Source organism: Sebastes fasciatus, chromosome 4 (assembly GCF_043250625.1).
Source record: "Sebastes fasciatus isolate fSebFas1 chromosome 4, fSebFas1.pri, whole genome shotgun sequence".
Taxonomy (NCBI): domain Eukaryota; kingdom Metazoa; phylum Chordata; class Actinopteri; order Perciformes; family Sebastidae; genus Sebastes; species Sebastes fasciatus.
The window spans coordinates 34,466,224-34,486,632 of record NC_133798.1 but is presented as its reverse complement, the minus strand read 5'-3'; the positions used below and the strand labels follow the sequence as shown (position 1 = coordinate 34,486,632).

Genomic DNA, 20,409 nt, shown 5'->3' with positions numbered 1-20,409 from the left:
TTAAACAAATTAATTTACAATTACCTGAAACAGCAGGGCCCTGTAGCAAATTCATAGCTATTTTAAGCCATAGATGAGAATGCAACCTTAACCCTAAAATGTTAATTAAGTAAAAAAAAATCTGACATCTTCCAGATAACAATAACGCTCAGTATCAGCCTTTCAAGCATAATACAGTTTTGTTTCGCCTCTGACTAAACATTGTCACATGACACTATGCAACCACGCTGATCGCAATCACGCTCCTAGAGCTTGGTTACCATGGTTACTTAAAGCTTGGGCTTCATGCTCCAGCACAATCCTCGCGGATACCAAAGAATGACGTCTAGTTCATCAACAAAATGAGAGACAGGCGGAGGAAAGCTACTGTTAAATAGATGATTTCTTTAATAAAAGATATTACAGTGTGACATTCAAGATGAGCTGGAATGATATTGCTTCAGTAGCTTACAGTACAGAACCCAGCCCGGCCAGTGTGTGTTATACTAACATTACATTATGACACTTGTGTGTCACCAGACAAATCCTCTGAAGAACACAAGTGTCTGTTCAGTTTTACCCTGTTAATCTACATTCAGATCCACTCAAAATGGTGAAAAGAAACTTTGTACACACAATCCACGATGGGAAATAAGGCTTACAAATGGATGGACTAAACAAGCACCTGATGACAGGGATGACCAATCAACACACAGGAATGAGGGGAAGAGACAGGCTGAGTATAGGACATGCGGCAGGAAGGGGCCGAGGCGAGGTACAGCCAGGTTTGGTGGGCTGAGGAGTGCTTTGGGTGCAGAGCCATAGATACTGTTTGGCCATGCAGATGGGCAAACTGGCTGCCATCTTTGCTCCATTGCAGCAGCCTACAGTTTGTGCATCCATTCCTTAATGTTTGCTGCCATTTTAGAGCGAGGTTTGAATTTGAGTTTAAAGATTAAAAAACTCTTCAAATGCATCTGAAACACGCTAAAGTCCAAAGCAGTATTCTGGGACTCTGGTTTGGTTTAGCCAGACAGCTGCGTATAATATGTGTAGATTATATTATAGGGAGGTATACTGTGGGGCAGGGAGGGGGGGATTAAATAAGTCGTGGAAACAAATGAGGCAATGACATAGATATTTATAATATCTATGATATTAGATAGATATTTATAATATCTATGGGTATAGAGCGGGGGTGTTTGTGCATGTGTGTGTGTGCCCAGAGGTTTGTGGGGTGGGGGGGGGGGGGTCAGGGATTAGTGTCTACTTGAATTGTTTAAGTGGTGGGGGCACCTTGATGTCCTGGCCTTTCTCCAGTCTCTTCTCACACTCGATCAGGTAGTTGACGCCATCAACCACTGTCTGCACCAGCTGGACCTGAGGGAGGGATGCATCATATTTAATGCTTTTATCCATTATATTTTTGCTTAAAAAATGAACAGCTGTCAAACTCAAATTATTTTTCAAAGCAGAGTATTTTTTATGTCTTAAAGGAGCAGTGTGTAGGATTTAGTGGCATCTAGTGGTGAGGTTGCAGATTGCAACCAACTGAATACACTCATTTTCTGATAGTAATTAGGATTCCCATTCCCTAAACTAACGAAACAACAACGATTCTTAGTTTCAGGCGATTATACACTAATGAAAACATAGTCTGAAAGTAACATTTCATATTTTTTATTTGGTTTCCAATACCATCTCATAGCCCTCATTAAAGGTACAGGTAGCAGAGCTTTCTCCAAATACTGTGACACAGAGCAGTTTGTTGCCCTGACATCTGCAAACCCCTCACTACCAAAGTATGGACATTACAAACACTACCAAATATAAACACAAGCAGACTGCACTCTTAAACCGAGCTGCGAGGCGGCATCAACTAGAGGCCGATGACCTTATGGAGGAATGCCTCCTCCAAACTACAGTCTGGTCAAAAGACAGTTGTATATAGAGGGAACAACACAGGATGTTTTGTACTTTCTCACAGATGAAGAAACATCAAATCTTATGTCTTTAACTTACAATTTTTTCACAAATTTAGATACTATTCTGATACTGCAACAGGTATTCAGTTGCATGTTAAGGGGGAGACAAAAGTTCTGCGCTCCAGCCGTAAACTACCATGAAAAGACATTTTGAAAGACTTATGAGCTCTTTCCCGATGTTTTTCCAGAAATCAAGATTTTTGTTTTGCTCATCCAGGATACCGTCTCTGCTCTAACTGGAAACTTCGTATCATTGTCCTTCTGTACTTTGCTCCAGCTGTACCTACTTCATGAATTACTCCCCTCAAGAGTGCTCCTCATCAGCCTGGATGACGGAGGACCAAACAGCAGTGAGCAGCCCACGCTCTCACAAAAAAAAAACCAAAAAACAAACAGAAATGGATGTTGGAGTCAGACGGCCGCATCGCTCCACTTACCTTCCAACTCTTAAACCTCTCTATGTCACAGGCCTGGATTTATTTTTGCACAGAAGCAATGAGCAGCAGAGAGATGAGTGATTCTCAGTCTGCACCATATTGAGCACTAATTTGTTCACTGCACTCCACCCAGAATCAGTGAAGAGCCATCTCCTCTGACTCGCCATGTAATCTGAATAAAATAAGCGACCGCACGCTCACAACAATAGAGAACAGCTCCATTGTACTGTATGACTCTGTCAGGCATGACAGCATTAACAAGGACATAACAGCAAACTAAATGTACAGCCTGGACAAGAACACTCCTCTTCCTCTCCTCCCGCAATTGTAACAAACAGTTTTATTTGGCCTGAAAAAACAACGACTGTCTCACCGTTTTGTGCCATAAATGAGTTGCTATATTTGCTCCACAAAATCTAACACGCTGACACAAAACATCCATTTGGCAATGGTCCAGTTACATGGTAAATGCTACACTGATAACACTGTGATGCAATAAATATTCATATTGACTCTTTGTTTATACAGGGAGGATTTACTGAGCAAACATGCAATGTTTCCGCAAAGCCCTGATTGTCACCGATATGTCTCACGCCTGAGGGACAACCATTGGCATGTACTATTGGCTAATAAGTAATTCAGGTACATAAATTGGCAGGTGAATGTTTTGCCCTGTAGATGAAATGTAGATAACTACTCTCACTCTTCACACTTTACTCAGCCACCATCTCTGTGCATTTCTACAGAGGTTTCCCTACCTCAGACAGTCCCAGGCGGTCCAGGTTGGAGATGTCGAACACACCGCCCACAGCAGCCGTGTCCACGCCGCCGGTCCCTCTCTTCTGCAGACGCAGGTTGTCCAGGATCTTACTGAGACGGGGATCCTTGGGGTTTGATGGAGAGGAGTCAAAGCACTTTAATCACCACATTACTCAATGTGCAATGACAATTTTCTTTACTTCCAGGTATCATTCAGACATTTTGAGGACACAACCACCAATATTTAAAGGAACAGCGTGTAACATTTCAGGGGATCTATTAGCAGAAATGTAATATACTATTCATGTCTATGTCTTCAGTAGTGTATAATCAATAAACAAATTATTTTCTTTCTATTACAACTACTGTGTTACCTTGCTCAGCAGGGGCAGTTTGACGTGGACCCCGGCCCTGAGCCCCGTGCCCAGGTTGGAGGGACAGGTGAGGATGTAACCGAGCCTCTCGTTCCACATGAACTCCCAGCCTCTCTCCTGGATCAGACGCTCCACCTTAGAGAGACAGAATCAGTCACAACACAATGAGTGTGTGTTTCATTCATGCAATCTCTGACCTTTGGTACATCTGATGGATGTGTGCATACTGACAAGTAAAGGATGGAGAGTTGTTGACTTGTAGGAATGTTGGATGAACTCTGGTGGGGAGTGGATTGGCACCAACACTGGCATAGTGGCAAGTTCCACTGCTCATCCCTTTTCTCTAATGGGGAACTTGGACCGCTTAAATAAATAATTTATGTTTGCGCGGCCGTGTTTGGACAATGTGTTTTTGTGCGTCTGTCTACAGGCTTTATTTTCGTGGCAGGGCAAAGACTAGTATAAGCATTTTTTTTTGCTTTCGCAAGCATACCTTAGAAGCTTTTACACTGTATTAATGTCCTCCCCTTTGGCTGATTAAATCCCTGCAGCCATCTGAAGCCAGCAGAACAGATTTGTTTGTTACAGCTACTAACGTAAAGATGGTAACTTGGTTAAATCATGCACAACTGTTGTGGCAATTCACTGTAACCCTTATTTATGTGACATCCTGGGGTGCATTGGAAACTTGGTGCATACAGATCAGAGTGAAAAATCTTAAAGGGCCAGTTCACCCCAAAATCAAAAATATCTATTTATATTTTTCGTCTTACCTGTAATGCTATTTATCAATCTGCACTGTTTTGGTGTGAGATGCTGAGTGTTGGAGATAACGGCCGTAGAGATGTGGGCTACAGACAAATAAAACCCCAAATGATTACATTATATCCCGTTTAGCGACTGGCGGATGCCGTCTAGTTCCATTATATTGGAGAGAAGGCAGACATCTCTACGGCCGATATCTCCAACACAATCACGATTGATAAATAGCACTACAGTTAAGAGGAAAAACATGTATTTTTGATTTAGGGGTGAACTGTCCCTTTAAGACAATCAAAAGTTCAGTCCCAGCCGTAGTCTCTCTCATCTCAACATCTTAAACGGTCCACACACAAATATATACAAACACAGCCTTACCTCCTTGAGGCCTTTGCAGAACCTCTCAAAGACTCTCTTCATGTTCCCTCCCTTCTCCATGGAGATGACCCTGGTGTGATCCTCCTCATTTATCCAAACCAGGAAGGTCTTCTCGTTGTTGTGCCTGCACAGACAGAAGTTATATTGAGTTATATAGTATTGACTGCGGTGGATGAGGGCTATTTGTCCTCTGTGTTTGTCCCATCATGGCTATAAAGGAGCAGTGGACAGACACAGTGCAGCACACGCAGGGAAGGGTAATTTATTCTGATGCAGTAACACAGAGCTGATATCCATGTCGTATCCATAGCATACGGACAACTTCAATATATGTACTGATTACAAATATGAATATATCATTCGTAAATCAATATTTTAATCTTTTATTTCCAGACTGAATCAATACACAAGTCATATTTTGGAAGCCTACTGGGAGAAAGTGTGCAGTATTATAAGTTAATAAGTAGAGATTGGTGATGGGTTTTCTCTATTAAGGGAGCCATGTGATATGGGTGATTAGAGAAGAGGCCGTTAACCATCAGTCACTGAGGATAATGCTCGTTTCTGCCGAGGGACTGCTGTGTTTCTCAGAGTGGTCCGCACGGCTGCTCTGTGCTTACACGGGCTTGTAATGTGGTATTAATTTATGACATACTTAAAAGAAACTAGACATCTTATAAAACATAACGAAAGTAAAATCTGTTGGATGGAAACTCATGAAGATCAGTTTGTCAGCAATAGATTAAAGCTTACGAGAAAGGCATGCTTTAAGCTTTCTCTGACATTTTTATTTCTAAAAATAAATTAAATGTGCAGTGTGTAGGATTTGGCGACATCTAGTGGTGTGGTTTCAGATTGCAACCAACTGAGTACCCCTCCGCTCACTCCTCCCTTTCCAAGACTGCGGTAACGTGAGCTGCGCGAGTGCAAAACCGTGGTAACACCAGTCACCTTGCTAAGAGCCCATCCTTACCATAATAACACAACTTTAGGAGCAACGGAAGTCAGACGGCGGCTGTCGGTACCACGATTTCGCACTCTGCGGCTCTAGTTATTGCAGTTTCACAAGCGTGTCGGAGAACTACGGTGGCCTTCAGGTAACGTAAAATTGCACAAGGCTCTCACTAGAGCCAGAGTTTGGTTTGTCCGTTCTGGGCTACTGTAGAAACATGGTGGAGCAACGTGGCGGGCTCCATGAAGAGGACCCACTCCCTATGTAGATATGAAGGGCTCATTCTAAGGTAACGAAAACACAACGATTCTTAGGAAAACATAGTTATGAATATTATATTCCATTTCTGCTGATAGATCCCCCGAAATATAGCAGCGCAGAGATACTTGAATGATGATGAGAAAAAGAACATGAGGGGAGGAGTGAAAGAAATAGGAGTATTAGAAGAGAGGGGGATAATAAGCAAAAATTAGAGAAAGTAGGGGTGGGCAATATGATCAAAATCTTCTGTCACGGTATATGTTATTTTATATCACGATACAGTAATTGTTCTGTAAATTAAATTAAGAAATGGTTTAAAATCACCATACCATACTTCACATTTCATTATCTTCTTGTTTTATTTGGAATCTCCATACAAACAAACACAGTTGTAGTAGTAATACAAATAAGACGAATAACAATAATCGATCTGTGAATATATATAATCGAGTGATAACACGACTATCTCTCCATTATTTACAACTATATCACGCGAGAATCCCAAGATCACGAATAGCTACCCGCGGTGGAAACGGTATTGCCAAATCTCTACCGGTGAACACATTTCTACTGTCGCATGGTATACAACGTCATATCGCCCAACCCAAAGAGAAAGCAGAGCATGACATATGGGAAGTGAAAAAAACGAAAGGAGAGAAGGAGCCAGAGAGGGAAAAGAGAAAGCTGCCAGTGGACCTGAAAGAAGAGATGATGGAGGGATGAAGTGAAGGTGAATTATTAAGGAGAGGCTGGCAGAGGGAGAGAGGAGGGAGGCTGTTGATTGATTTTGGCTGGCTGACGCGTCGTATTGGGCTATTCCTGGGTACAAGCTGAAGCTCAGGGATGAGGGAGCTTTGTCCGCATTGCTAATAAACCTCCACCACGGCTCAGCAACGGGGAAACGACTACTGCAACCATCGCCACCGTAGAAAGTAATGGGGAAGTTCATAAAGTGCCTGTAAAATTAAATTAAAGGGGTAATTTAAAAAAGATTTTGTGTTATGTTAAATATTAAAACCAAACAATTAAGCATTGAAAGATTGGCCTGATTTGGGACGGAGGAAAGATTACGGTTTTAATATTTTTTGTATGACCTGCTACCATTCCAGCAATAGAGGAAACGGTTCACACAAATCCTAACGGATCTAACGGATGCCAGAATTATCCCCAAAAATAAAATGAATGACTATAAAATAATATTGAGCGTGTTGCTCCTGTCAAAACACAACAGTCATATGGATGACCAGCAGCACCTTAAAAAAATTGTGTACGTGAACATAAATGCTGTGAAACCAAACTACAAGTGGACTTAGTATATAAACACACTCTATAATTCTAATTATATATATTATACATATATATACTGTATAGAAATCAGCGAGTCAGTCAGCAGATAATCAGCAAGCGACAAACTGATTAATTCCATCAAAATAATTAGGTTTTCCATTATATTTGAAATGATATTACAAGAATATTTCTTACAAGAATACCAAAACTTTTCTGAGGAGTTCCACAAGGGTCAAACCTGGGACCTTCACTTTTTAATTTGTACATGCTCCCGCTTGGCAACATTATAAGGAGATTCAATGTATCTTACCATTCACATACTGATGAAAAACACATACTGTATTTCCCCCTTAAAGTCATTTTGGATGCTGATCTAAACTATGAAACGGCAAATAATATAACAAGAGCAGCTATTAACTTGAAATCCCCAAATTACAGAATTCACATCTAAAACTAATTCTGACTGGTTCGCGCACCCATCACAGAGAGCTCTATGCCTACAGCCTTTTGTGTTTACATGTAATGCAATGCACTTATATAGTCAAATAATATTGCCCTGTCTTGTCTTGAAGAAGTTGTAGAAGAAGAAAAAAGTAAATAAAGAATCAGCCAGAAACTTATATCATCAGGTATTATCACTTACCAGATACCACGGGCGTCTGGCCAATCACGAGCCATGCCTGCGCACGTCAGGAGGGGGGACACGGGCTTGTCAAACAGGAAGTGGTCCTATTGTAAATACAGAGAACAGACGATTTATACTCAAAGTGCCAACAATGGCTAACTTGGATTGGACAGTATTGTCACAGGAAGGCAGAAATGAGGGTGTGAGACTTGAGAATTCAATAATCTGGTCAATCTTTCTCATTGTGGGTAGGAGGAAAATTCCATGGCGAGCACGACCCGCACCCATTTCTGATAACGTGATGAAATTGTCCGCTCCATATTTTGTTTTCCTCTGCTAGATCTACAGTTTACCATGAGTGCATATGTTTTTACATAAGTAACTTCATAGGGAATCCGATCCGTACACAAGGCATTACTGCCACTTTACAGGTTGTTGCTGTATTTTCAGAGCTGAAAGTGTTCTAGCAGGGTTCACTGACAGTATGTATATATAACATGTATAAAAACTGCTGCAACAGATGACTGATTATAAGATGGATATGTGCAATTTAGACAAATGTGATGCGACAGAGTTTAGTGAAAATGAAATAGTAAACTGCTCTGGTGTTCTATTTCATTAGATCTTTTGTTCTGAATGTCATTAAACTTGTACTTTAAGGCAATCGCCCTCTGTGAAAAGATTCTGTTTCTACAAAAACAAAAACCAAGCTTTCGGTCATGCAAGGTAAAATACCCATGTTTGGAACATTACCCGATATAGCCATTCGCCGGAGTCTTTTTTGCTTTTGCACGGCATACAATTTATTAATTTTGGGAGTCCCTTTAAAAACGTAACCTCTGTCTTTCCTTTATTAAAACAGGATATTCATTCTTGTGAAATCTAAAAAAAAGAATGCAATTGTCAAATATTGCCAACACTTCTTTTCCACCCCCAAAAATGTTGCATTAGCACTGCAAGTCAAAAGTGGTCCCTCAATAATGTACAACATCTTCACATGCATACTGTACAGCAGCATCCCTGCATCACTCACATCAATGAGCTGCTGCTGCTCCTTGTCAGTCATCTGGGTGAGACTGTAGTACCTCCCGGCCAGGTCTTCCTTCAGGCCGGCGAGGGCGTCCACCACCACCCTCTCCACCTCCCTGCGCTCTGCGCGGGTGCAGGCGGGGGGCAGGCTCAGCCCTCGGATGCTGCGGCCCGTTCTCACCCTGGACGACAGCACGTAACGGGGGTCAAAGTTGCCCGAGTGGATCTGAAACAAAGGCAGGTGGGGAAAATATCACTGATCTGAGTTATCTGACCAGAAGCAGCTCTGTGTCGTCAGTGAGAGTGTTACCTTGCTGGCGTCCAGGTCGGTGGGGTGCTTCATGTTGCTGGGGTCGTAGCCGTTGTGCCTCTCTTTGATGATAGGGTCCAGCAGGTCTGCAAATACCTGAACCAGACCCACAAAAAAATATAAGACTTCTTATGGATTACCTTAGAAATCTACATACAAAAATTAGGAGTTATGCAACCTGGAGAAAATGACACATCCTTTACCAAGCCTTGACCTGTGTTTGCAACTTTAACACTCCCACTGATTGGTGGCCATAGTTAATATCATATTAAAAACGTACTGACTACTGGTAGAAGTCTGAAATATTTCTGTGGCCTGTAAAGGAAGTATGAGATTCAATTTGAAATAAAGTTAGACCCTCACTATAGATAGACACTGAGACATCCCAAAAGAGGTGTCCTAGCCTAAAACTCTCCCTTTCTTGTTCTGTAGTACTCCTCCATCTGAAACAGGACAGGGAGGGGTGACTGCAAGACAAATTTCCCAATAATTTCTGGTTGAAATTGTCTTGACAGTAAAAGGAAGCTGGGTTGGACAATTGTTTTTACGTCAATACCAATACAATTTGTTATTTACTATGTCATTTTCTGCAGATTGGACTTTGCTAGTGTTGTCCTTGTCACTGCAAACAGGTGGCCAGGGGAGGCTGTGGTCAGCCTTGACTCTTGCACAGTACACATGGAGATGTGCCAGCCCCTTCTTGTGTGTGAGCTGAGGAGCTTGCATGCGTGTATTAGAAAAAGTACAATGATATCTGACCTCGTAGGACTCCTCGTCTCCTGCCACCATGCCAACAGTCTTGATGAAGGGGTGCCCGGGGTTGTCCACGCCCGTCTGAATGGCCAGGTCCACCGTGTACCCGTTGGGAGTGGCCTTATCACACAGCTTGGCATAGATGGCAGGCGTCAGGTTAGTGGCCATGCAGTTGTTGTGTTTGCGCAGGTCAGGGTACTCCGCACTGCACAAATACAAGATAACATATTGCTGCATTGATCTTTGAGAGAGACATTTTTTTAGCAGTGTGGGTGCAGGTTAACTGCGGAGCTGTGCCCTTGGAACAGGTGCAGAGAGAGTGACTCACTCAAGGACACTCCCAAATGGCACGTACACACATTAAGCCTGTTAAACTTATGGCTATGGCACATCCTGCTGCAACATATGTTTTTAATTCTAATTTTTTTATAGATTAGGATAATATAGTGTAGGATACACTGGGACATTGTGAGTAATAATAATAAAAGCTAAATGATATATGTTGTTAGGTAAATCTTATGGCTGAAGGCTGAAAAATGGCAAATCAAGAGCTGTACAATGTTTCACATTAGATGTCAAAAGCGACAGTAATTTAATGCTGATGGAGCCTTTAGATTTATGTTGTTTAAGTAAAATAATGCTGCTGAATTAACAAAAAAAGGCTAATAAATAGGGCTGTCGAAGTTAACGCCATAATAACCTGTTAACGCTGATTAATTTTAACGCCACTAATTTTTTTAACACACTAACGCAACTTGCGATTTTTAGGTTGTAGCGGGCTCAGTTTTAAAGTTAGAGTGAAGACACGGGCGAAAACCTGAGGAATCCATTGGTACCAACCATGTCATACTAGCTTGCCAGGAAGGAGGCTAAATAACGCTCCAAACTCTGTTGACTGTAATTTACAACCATATTAAATCCATTAGACCAACATGTGTTTTCAGAATATAGCTCTACCCACAGACAAGCTTTTCAGCGAGCAAACCTCAAACACACACACACACAGACACACACAGACACACTTTACATAGTCTGCGAGTAAAGAAGAACGTGGGGGGATGTTGCGTGTGTCTGTGTGTGTGTGTGTGTTGTATGAGAGCTACAATGCAAAAGCAGTGCGCACAATTATTTCATACGAACATCTGTATTGTTGTCGACTTTTAAATCCTGTTTTACTGGTTAATTGTGGGACCATTTAGCTTCTCAAAATTCCTGACTGTCAAAGACTGCCTCTCTCTCTCTCTCTCTCTCTCTCTCTCACACAGACACACACACACACACACACACACACACATTAAAGTACATTAATGTGAAGCTGTTTCTGGAATGAGAAACAGTATGTACTGTATGAGACAAAGGATTTGGTTGTGCTACAGGAACACGAGATATACTGATACCGAAACTGACACAGTTTGTTTTTTTATCGCTTTCCATTTGTGGAAAGATTAACGCAAGATGCATCGCTGGCATGCTGGAGATGTGTGTGTACACAAACGTGGGCGTGGGGTTTTTACTAGGGCAGTCAAAGTTAACGCGATAAGAACGCAAATTTGTTTTAACGCCACTTATTTCTTTAACGCATTAACGCAATTGGATCTTTAAGAGGTTGTAGCGGGCTCGGTTTTAAAGATAGAGTAAGGACACTGGTATCACATGAAACTAAAAAACCTAAGGAATCCATTGGTACCAACCATGTCATACTAGCTTGTCAGGAAAGAGGTTAAATAATGCTCCAAACTTGTGCTAAATTTTGGCGAGGACAATGTCATGGCCATTTTCAAAGGGGTCCCTTGACCTCTGACCTCAAGATATGTGAATGTAAATGGGTTCTATGGGTACCCACGAGGCTCCCCTTCACAGACATGCCCACTTTATGATAATCACATGCAGTTTGGGGCAAGTCCTAGTCAAGTCAGCACACTGACACACTGACAGCTGTTGTTGCCTGTTGGGCTGCAGTTTGCCATGTTATGATTTGAGCATATTGTTTTATGCTAAATGCAGTACCTGTGAGGGTTTCTGGACAATATCTGTCATTGTTTTGTGTTGTTAATTGATTTCCAGTAATAAATATATACATACATTTGCATAAAGCAAGCATATTTGCCCACTCCCATGTTGATAGGAGTATTAAATACTTGACAAATCTCCCTTTTAAAAGGTACATTTTGAACCGATAAAATGTGTAATTTACGATTAATCATGGACAATCAGGCCATAGTTTTTTACCAAACATTGCGTTAGTTCAGGGATTCCTCTCGCAAAAAAGTTAATTTACATTTACAAAAACTGGCATGGCCATTTTCAAAGGGGTCCCTTTATGCCCACTTTATGATAATCACAGGCAGTTTGGGGCAAGTTATAGTCAAGTCAGCACACTGACACACTGACAGCTGTCGTTGCCTGTTGGGCTTGGTGTCTTAATGTGGTATTTTGGAGTGATTATTGATTATTGATCATTTTTATCAATTCTCAAATGGTAAAAATGGTTAAATTTAGCACCAAATCTGTGTTACAAATGGTATCAACCCCAAAAATTACTGCAACAACTTATGAGACATAAAAGAGCATGGGAATGATATACTTCCATCATAATGTTCTATGCCTTTATACACTTTTACAATTAATTTTAATTCATTAATTCATTCATGTTTATTTCCAATTAATGACTAGAACAGCATGAAACATAATGCTGAACTGCATCTCAAATTAATCTTCATGTTCCCAGCTTTCAGATAATGTACACCACTTCTATGTGACATCTACTGTTGACCTGCTATCTCCCCCTAAAGACCCCCTGTACCCCCCTAAAAAAGACATAAATGGATCTATTGTGGGTCTCAGAGGGTTAACTATGGACAATCAAGCGATTAATCGCAATTCAATATTTTAATCGATTGATAGACCTACTAATGACTAATTCATCACTTCTGTTTTTAAATTCATTATTTAGACTTTTAGGCAAGCTAGTATGGAAGCAAAAAGAACCTGCTGTCAAAAAGTGGCTTCTATCCAAACAAAGTACCTTCTTAAGGCCAAAGATGGAATGAAATTGGGTTTGGCACGACAAAGATTAAAATTGCAGAAGCAGCACAGACTAAGTAGCTTATGGGTTCCTGTTTCCTGCTGTCTGCCAAAAGATAAGGAAGGCCAAGATATTTACAGTTGAAATTATACAAAAAACTGTATTATATAATTGTTCCCAGAACACCATAACACAGCATTACTGATGATATATATATGTAAAGACTTTCGTCACAGAGAGACTGGTGGCTTGGTCTATTTCTACCTTTCCCAATCTACTACACAAAGTTCCCCTTTCTTCCACAACAATGAGTTGAGAAGCCGGTTAATGTTATCAGTGCACGCACACTGTCTGCTGTAACGATGTTTTCTATTTTTGTATTATTATCATTTTTCGGCGTATTTTTATGCCTTTATTAGATAGCACCAGTGGAGGGATAACAGGAAATGAGGGAGAGATGCAACAAAGGCTGCAGCCGATGGTCAGCGAGCGTCCCAACCCCTAAACCATGGGCACAGCATCATGTTTTCAAAGCCAGGAGAACACAGGTGGCCGCACACACACAAACGTGGGTCCAGATTCAGATAAGTATCATCACGCTGAATGTGCTCCAATATTATGTGCATATTGTATAATATATGGACTTTTTATTATTTTATTCTTATTTTATTGTTGGTCATTGGTGCTTTTTTAAATATATATATATATATATTCATATAATATTTATATATAACAGTCCTGTCTATTCCTCACCTTTATTTGCCCAGGTTTGTTGTCCTTGTCCTTAGGTTTTATTTCTATTTCTGTGTAAATACATTGAGAGAGATGTATAAAACCGGAGTCAAATCCCTTGTATGTATGTACTTGGCAAATAAACCTGATTGTGATTCTAATATGCATTGGTGTCTGTTTTTATCGCAGTCTGTTCAGGGTCCTTTTGTTCAATGGATGTGTCGCTGGTCACCGTTGAACTATCATGCTGGGCAATGCAGTCAACAGGATGTCCCAGAAACTATGGAGTTAATTGCTAAAGGATTATTTTAACCAATATTGCTCAAAAATACTATCTAATCAAAAAGAAACCAGCTAGGTTTGTAACATATTTCATTGTGCTTTTATAACATTATTTGTAGGGCTGTCCCGAAAACCATTCTTTGGGCTTCAAAGCTTCGGTGAGAAATATTCAAATGTATTCAAAGCTTTGCAGCGCAGCAGGCTGACATGTTCTTTTGTCTGTCTGTCTGTCTCCATCTCCCCTGTTTCAGTGCTGCTGCCGCATTACTGTACACACACACGCACCTCTACACACAACAAACAGTGATATCCGTCTGAGAATAACTAACAATAATTAATGAGGAATATGAAGATTGAATTATGCTGTGGGATTATTCCGTATTTCATGGGCTATTTGGGGATTTCTACATTATTATTATTACATACTTATATATTAAAAAAAAACATAACAACAACGAAGCATTCGAATACTGAATTGGAGGTCGATTACCATGGCAACGGTCTCGTCAGCCCTAATTTTTAATTTTTATATTCTGATTCACCAGCATAACCATAAAGTCCTTATCTTTCAACAGTCTAATAGTTTTATGATTAATAACATAGCGTTGGGCGTATCCAGCTGGCAGGAGTCAGGGTATGATGTTAGATTATGATTATGCTCGTTAATTGTGTCAATAAGGTTTGATAAGAAAAAGTCGCCAACGGCTGTTTGGTTCCTCCGGCCACTGAAACACAACTGAGGTGACCTCAGACAAACGGAGAGTATTGACTGAGACCACAGAATAATCTGCAAACCGATGTCAACGCCTCTATAGTCAGCGGTGGAATGTACCTAAGTACATTTAATCAAATTTGAGGGACTTGGACTTTGATTATTTCCATTTTATGCTACTTTACACGTCTAATCCACTACATTTCAGAGGGAAATATTGTACTTTTCACACCACTACATTTATCCGACAGCTATACTTTTCATATCGAGATTTTATACGTCAATCATGTGATCTGTTTTTAAATTATGCATCTTTATAGATGAAACTACCCAACAGTACATACCGTTGTTAAAATGATCTTTATCTTGACAACAGTCAGATGCTCAAAAAAGGGAAAAAAGTTCGGAAGTTCAAATCAGTGTGATGAAGGTGCTCTTTGGTGGGGTACACAAAGGTTCAGAAAAGGGGGAGTGCAAGGCAAAAAATAAAAAGCCTTTATTCAAATGGCTATAAACAATGTGGTACATGTTAGGATTGGGTAACAACCCACAACCACAAACAGCCTTCTTCAGGGTCCACACTCTGAAGAAGGCTGTTTGTGCCGCTACACGAGGGAGGTTACCCAATCTGTACATGTACCAACATTCAGATGCTGCTTGGACGGTAATGAATTGGGAATTTAAAAAAATCCAATAATAAAAATATAAAAAGACTTTGAGCGGAGCTATTTTGCGTAATACTTTACTTTTGATAACATGCATGTATTTTGAATAAGTACAATTTTGAACTTGTAACTGTTTTTCATTGTGGTATTGCTACTTTTACTTAAGTAAAAGATCTACTTCATCCACAACACTGTAGTAATATTTGGTGTGTGAAGACTCTGACACTGTAGGCGCTCTTTTGGTGTGACCGGTGTGTGGCCGTTATGCAACAATCTGGGCAGGGTTTTATATCTGAGCGGCAGATAACATTTTATGAATCATTATAAAAGCACTGCTTTATAATGCGACGTGTAACTGAACACGTACGCATCACCTCCCCAGCCTTCAACTAGACTTTTTTATTCACATTTGTTCCCATTCATCACTATGTCATCCTATATACAGCACAAGTTATAAGGCAAAGCAACTGCTTTTCATATTTATCTAATATGAGTCAGATTTAATCTATAAAATCTATGTTACTGTATGTGAGGAAGCAACAACTCCCTCAGTAACTGTTTGGTAAAGCCAAGTGGGGTTGATCACAGTTATCTTTATTTTTCCTTATGTGGGTAGTTAAGGGGTTAATTGACTGACAGGGACTGAGTGGCTCCAAGTGTAATCAGGTGTGCTCTGATTTCCCAGGTTCTCACTGCAGGTGTCTCCAGTCTGAGCTGATGGCAGCACTCGCCTGATAAGCCAGTTTGAACTGGAAAGGCGGGCTGTTAGGTTATATGACCATGTGTGAAAGTAGAGTTTGGAAAGGAGAGTGGTAAAAAGAGCAGCACCAGGCATGTGGTGAGCTGTGCAACAGAATGCAGAGGGTTTTTACCTCCATGTGTTTTTCCTTTGTTTGATGGAATTTTTACAGACTGAAAATAAAAGTCTGCCTTATTTTTCAAGCATACTTACCTGCCAGTGTGATGATTTCTCTTCGTGACTTTTCACCTTGCTCTCCTGCACCTCACCTTGCAACACTGTATGCCTCTTGTGCCTTAATTTTGGTCGCTATGATTAACAATTAAAACACATATTTCGCACAGTTTTTCCCCTCAAAACTCACAATACAACTCCTATAATACTGAAAAAGACAAGTAGAGCTATGAAGTCAATAACAGTGCGTTTAAATTGTCTTAACTGCTTTTGTTACTTAGTGTACTAACGGGGTACAAACTAACATTGCATGTGTGCTTTATTTTGGTAGCTTGCACTAGTAGGTGAAGCAGCCAATTTTTCTATGCCATTGGCTCTCAAGCAAGGACTCATTGGTATTGTAAGCACATTTGTATGCAGTGAGTATGCATGAGAAGTTAACAGGGTCATATCAATAAATGATCAAGTTTATGTTTGCTAACAAGTGCATTTATTTTTTGTTAACAAGGTTATTTCAAACTAAACTTGTTCCTCATTGATGCCTACTATTAAAACTTTCTTGGGTTCCGGGACTGAGCCAACCGCCTAATGTTCTCAAATTAAAGAGATCTGACGATGAAAGCAGTTTAAGTGGTTTATTTCCATCCAAACCATGTGGTGTCAGGAGCGGGATCGCCATATTAAAACTTTCTTGGGTTCCGGGACTGAGCCAACCGCCTAAGATTCTCAAATTAAAGAGATCTGACGATGAAAGCAGTTTAAGTGGTTTATTTCCATCCAAACCATGGTTTATTCACAGAGACGCATGGCATGAGGGTTGGATGGAGCAGCAGAGATCTGCTGGTTCTGCTGAGGGCCTTATATAAAGTGGTGAAACACACCTGACTGCAACTGGCAATCAGGGGGAGGGGAATGATTGGCTTCAGTGGCTTGAGGCACACCTGTCTGTAGTTGGCCAGCAGGCAGGGGAATGATTGTGATGAGGTGATCCTGTCCAACAGAGGCTGCCATTTTGACAGCATGAAAGAATTTACAACACCTACTGTTGAATTGTATCCCTTTCCTATTTATTTGTATTATATTATTTGTTTTACTCCAGCAACACAAAAGAAATGAAACATAATCTGAATCTACAATCACCTGACATCTCTTGAATTTATTTGTTCCTACAAGGTGGTGAATGTAGAATCACACCAGATCTGGGTATAATAGGACTAGATCTGGGTAGAATAAGACCATATCTGTTTAGAATAGGACTAGATCTGGTTGACCATATAGAATAGGACCATATCTGTTTAGAATAAGACCATATCTGTTTAGAATAGGACTAGATCTGGTTGACCAGATAGAATAGGACCATATCTGGGTAGAATAAGACCATATCTGGGTAGAATAGGACTAGATCTGGGTGACCAGATAGAAAAGGACCAGATCTGGGTAGAAAAGGACCAGATCTGGGTAGAATAGGACCAGATCTGTGTAGAATAAGACCAGATCTGGGCAGAATAAGATCAGATCTGGATAGAATAAGACCATATCTGGGTATAACCAGACCATATCTGAGTAGAATAGGACCATATCTGGGTAGAATAAGACCATATCTGGGTATAACCAGACCATATCTGGGTAGAATAGGACCATATATGGATAGAATAGGACCAGATCTGGGTAAAATAGGACCATAACTGAGTAGAATAGGACCATATCTGGGTATAACCAGACCATATCTGAGTAGAATAGGACCATATCTGGGTAGAATAAGACCATATCTGGGTATAACCAGACCATATCTGGGTAGAATAGGACCATATATGGGTAGAATAGGACCAGATCTGGGTAGAATAAGACCATATCTGGGTATAACCAGACCATATCTGGGTAGAATAGGACCATATCTGGATAGAATAAGACCAGATCTGGGTAAAATAGGACCATAACTGAGTAGAATAGGACCATATCTGGGTAGAATAAAACCATATCTGGGTAGAATAAGACCAGATCTGGGTAGGACCATCTCTGGGTAGAATAGGACCAGATCTGGGTAGAATAGGACCAGATCTGGGTAGAATAGGACCATATCTGAATAGGACCAGATCTGGGTAACCAGACCATATCTGGGTATAACCAGACCAGATCTGAATAAGACTAGGTCTGGGTAGAATAAAACCAGATCTGGGTAGAATAAGACTAGATCTGGGTAGAATGTGACCAGATCTGGGTAGAATAGGACCAGATCTGGGTAGAATAGGACCATATCTGGGTATAACCAGACCAGATCTAAATAAGACTAGGTCTGGGTAGAATAAAACCAGATCTGGGTAGAATAAGACTATATCTGGGTAGAATGTGACCAGATCAGGGTAGAATAGGACCATATCTGGGTAGAATAGGACCATATCTGGGTATAACCAGACCAGATCTGAATAAGACTAGGTCTGGGTAGAATAAAACCAGATCTGGGTAGAATAAGATCTGGGTAGAATGTGACCAGATCTGGGTAGAATAGGACCATATCTGGGTATAACCAGACCATATCTGGGTATAACCAGACCATATTGGGGTATAACCAGACCATATTGGGGTATAACCAGACCATATCTGGGTATAACCAGACCATATCTGGGTATAACCAGACCATATCTGGGTATAACCAGACCATATTGGGGTATAACCAGACCATAACTGGGTATAACCAGACCATATCTGGGTATAACCAGACCATATTGGGGTATAACCAGACCATAACTGGGTAGAATAAGACCATAGCTGACTAGAATAAAACCATATCTGGGTCTAACCAGACCATATCTGGGTAGATTAGGACCAGACTAATGATGTGATCATAGATTATCATCACTGATAATATAAAGGTAATGGTTTTAAATACATACATATGTTAGTGTTAGTGTTATTTCTGCCGTTAATAGTTGTATAGCTAGAGGGTTACTTTAATGTTTCACACCCCGCCCTGTTTCATTATACTGAACATCATTAGACTCATTAACATCACATTATAACTAATCAGGACTTGTTAATTAATGACATACAACCTGTTAATAAAGCCGTGTAACGGACAGACTAACAGGTAGTAACGGTTACCTGGCCGGGTAGCTCCGGCGGACCGGCAGCCCGGCGGTCACCTGGTCCCGGTGCAGCAGCAGACCAGCCGTTACTGAACCCCCCAACAACGACAGGATCCCGATCCTCCGTTTAGTCGACATGACTCTGGAGAAACTGCTCGCCATGTTGGTTTGTTTCTAGTAAAGATGATGATAAAATAATAAGGTATTATTTCCACGGAGAGGACAGGTGGATGGAGGGATGAAGAACCTCTGATGGAATGACAGAGAGAGAGAGAGAGAGAGAGAGACGTTAAACTGGAGCGACGTCAAGATAGAGACAGGAAGACAGGACCAGACCGGAAATACAGCTACAACTTCAAAATAAAATACCGAGACTTAGATAAAAATGGGATAGTAAGAACCATAATTGGAGTTTATAATTCAAAAAAATATAGGATAATATCTACATTATATCAGTGCCTAATGGAGAGAAGGGGAAATACAACATCGTATGTAAAGCTGAAATGGGAAAAAGAATTAGGTGTCACTATCACAGAAGATGAATGGTTACATATCTGGAGAACACAACAGTCTACAACATCTTCACGTACATGGAGAGAACACTGTTGGAAGAATGTAATTCGATTTTTTATAACACCCCAAATTACAAATAAATATGTGTCTGTAGCACAACCATGCTGGAGAAGATGTGGGGCCATGAATGTAGACCATTCACATATATTTTGGCTTTGTCCTGAAGTTGCACAATTTTGGGGAAATGTTCATAAGGTTGTTTGCAAAATTTTGGGCTATGATATACCCAAGTCATGTTTAGTACTATATTTCGTCAATATGACTGGAAATACTGTGTTAAGAGAAGACAGATACCTGTTGAAAGTGTTGTTGGGCAGAACCACCTACGCAAGATGAATGGCTGAAAATTGTGAATGAAATATATGATATGGAACTGTTAACCCATAGGATACGAACACAAGAGGAGCAATGTCGAGAGAAGTGGGAGAAATGGACAATGTTTACATGTCAACGACAGGATGAGGAAATTAACCATTGAATATGTCATAGTAATAAGAAAACTTTGTAGAGACAGGGCAATCTATATCCTTTCGTGT

General features: G+C 40.6%; 1 protein-coding gene across 1 annotated transcript; it reads right to left on the bottom strand.

Annotated features, from left to right (window-relative positions):
• Nucleotides 1–364: 364 nt before the first annotated feature.
• Nucleotides 365–19,613, bottom strand: LOC141766727 (creatine kinase U-type, mitochondrial-like). Its single transcript, XM_074633826.1, has 9 exons — nucleotides 19,317–19,613; nucleotides 9,895–10,093; nucleotides 9,136–9,231; nucleotides 8,830–9,051; nucleotides 7,815–7,900; nucleotides 4,672–4,795; nucleotides 3,535–3,669; nucleotides 3,160–3,285; nucleotides 365–1,359 (listed from the first exon to the last, which is right to left on the bottom strand). Exons 1-9 carry the CDS (start codon nucleotides 19,460–19,462, stop codon nucleotides 1,246–1,248), a joined length of 1,248 nt encoding a protein of 415 aa, XP_074489927.1. The 5' UTR covers nucleotides 19,463–19,613; the 3' UTR covers nucleotides 365–1,245.
• Nucleotides 19,614–20,409: the final 796 nt, after the last annotated feature.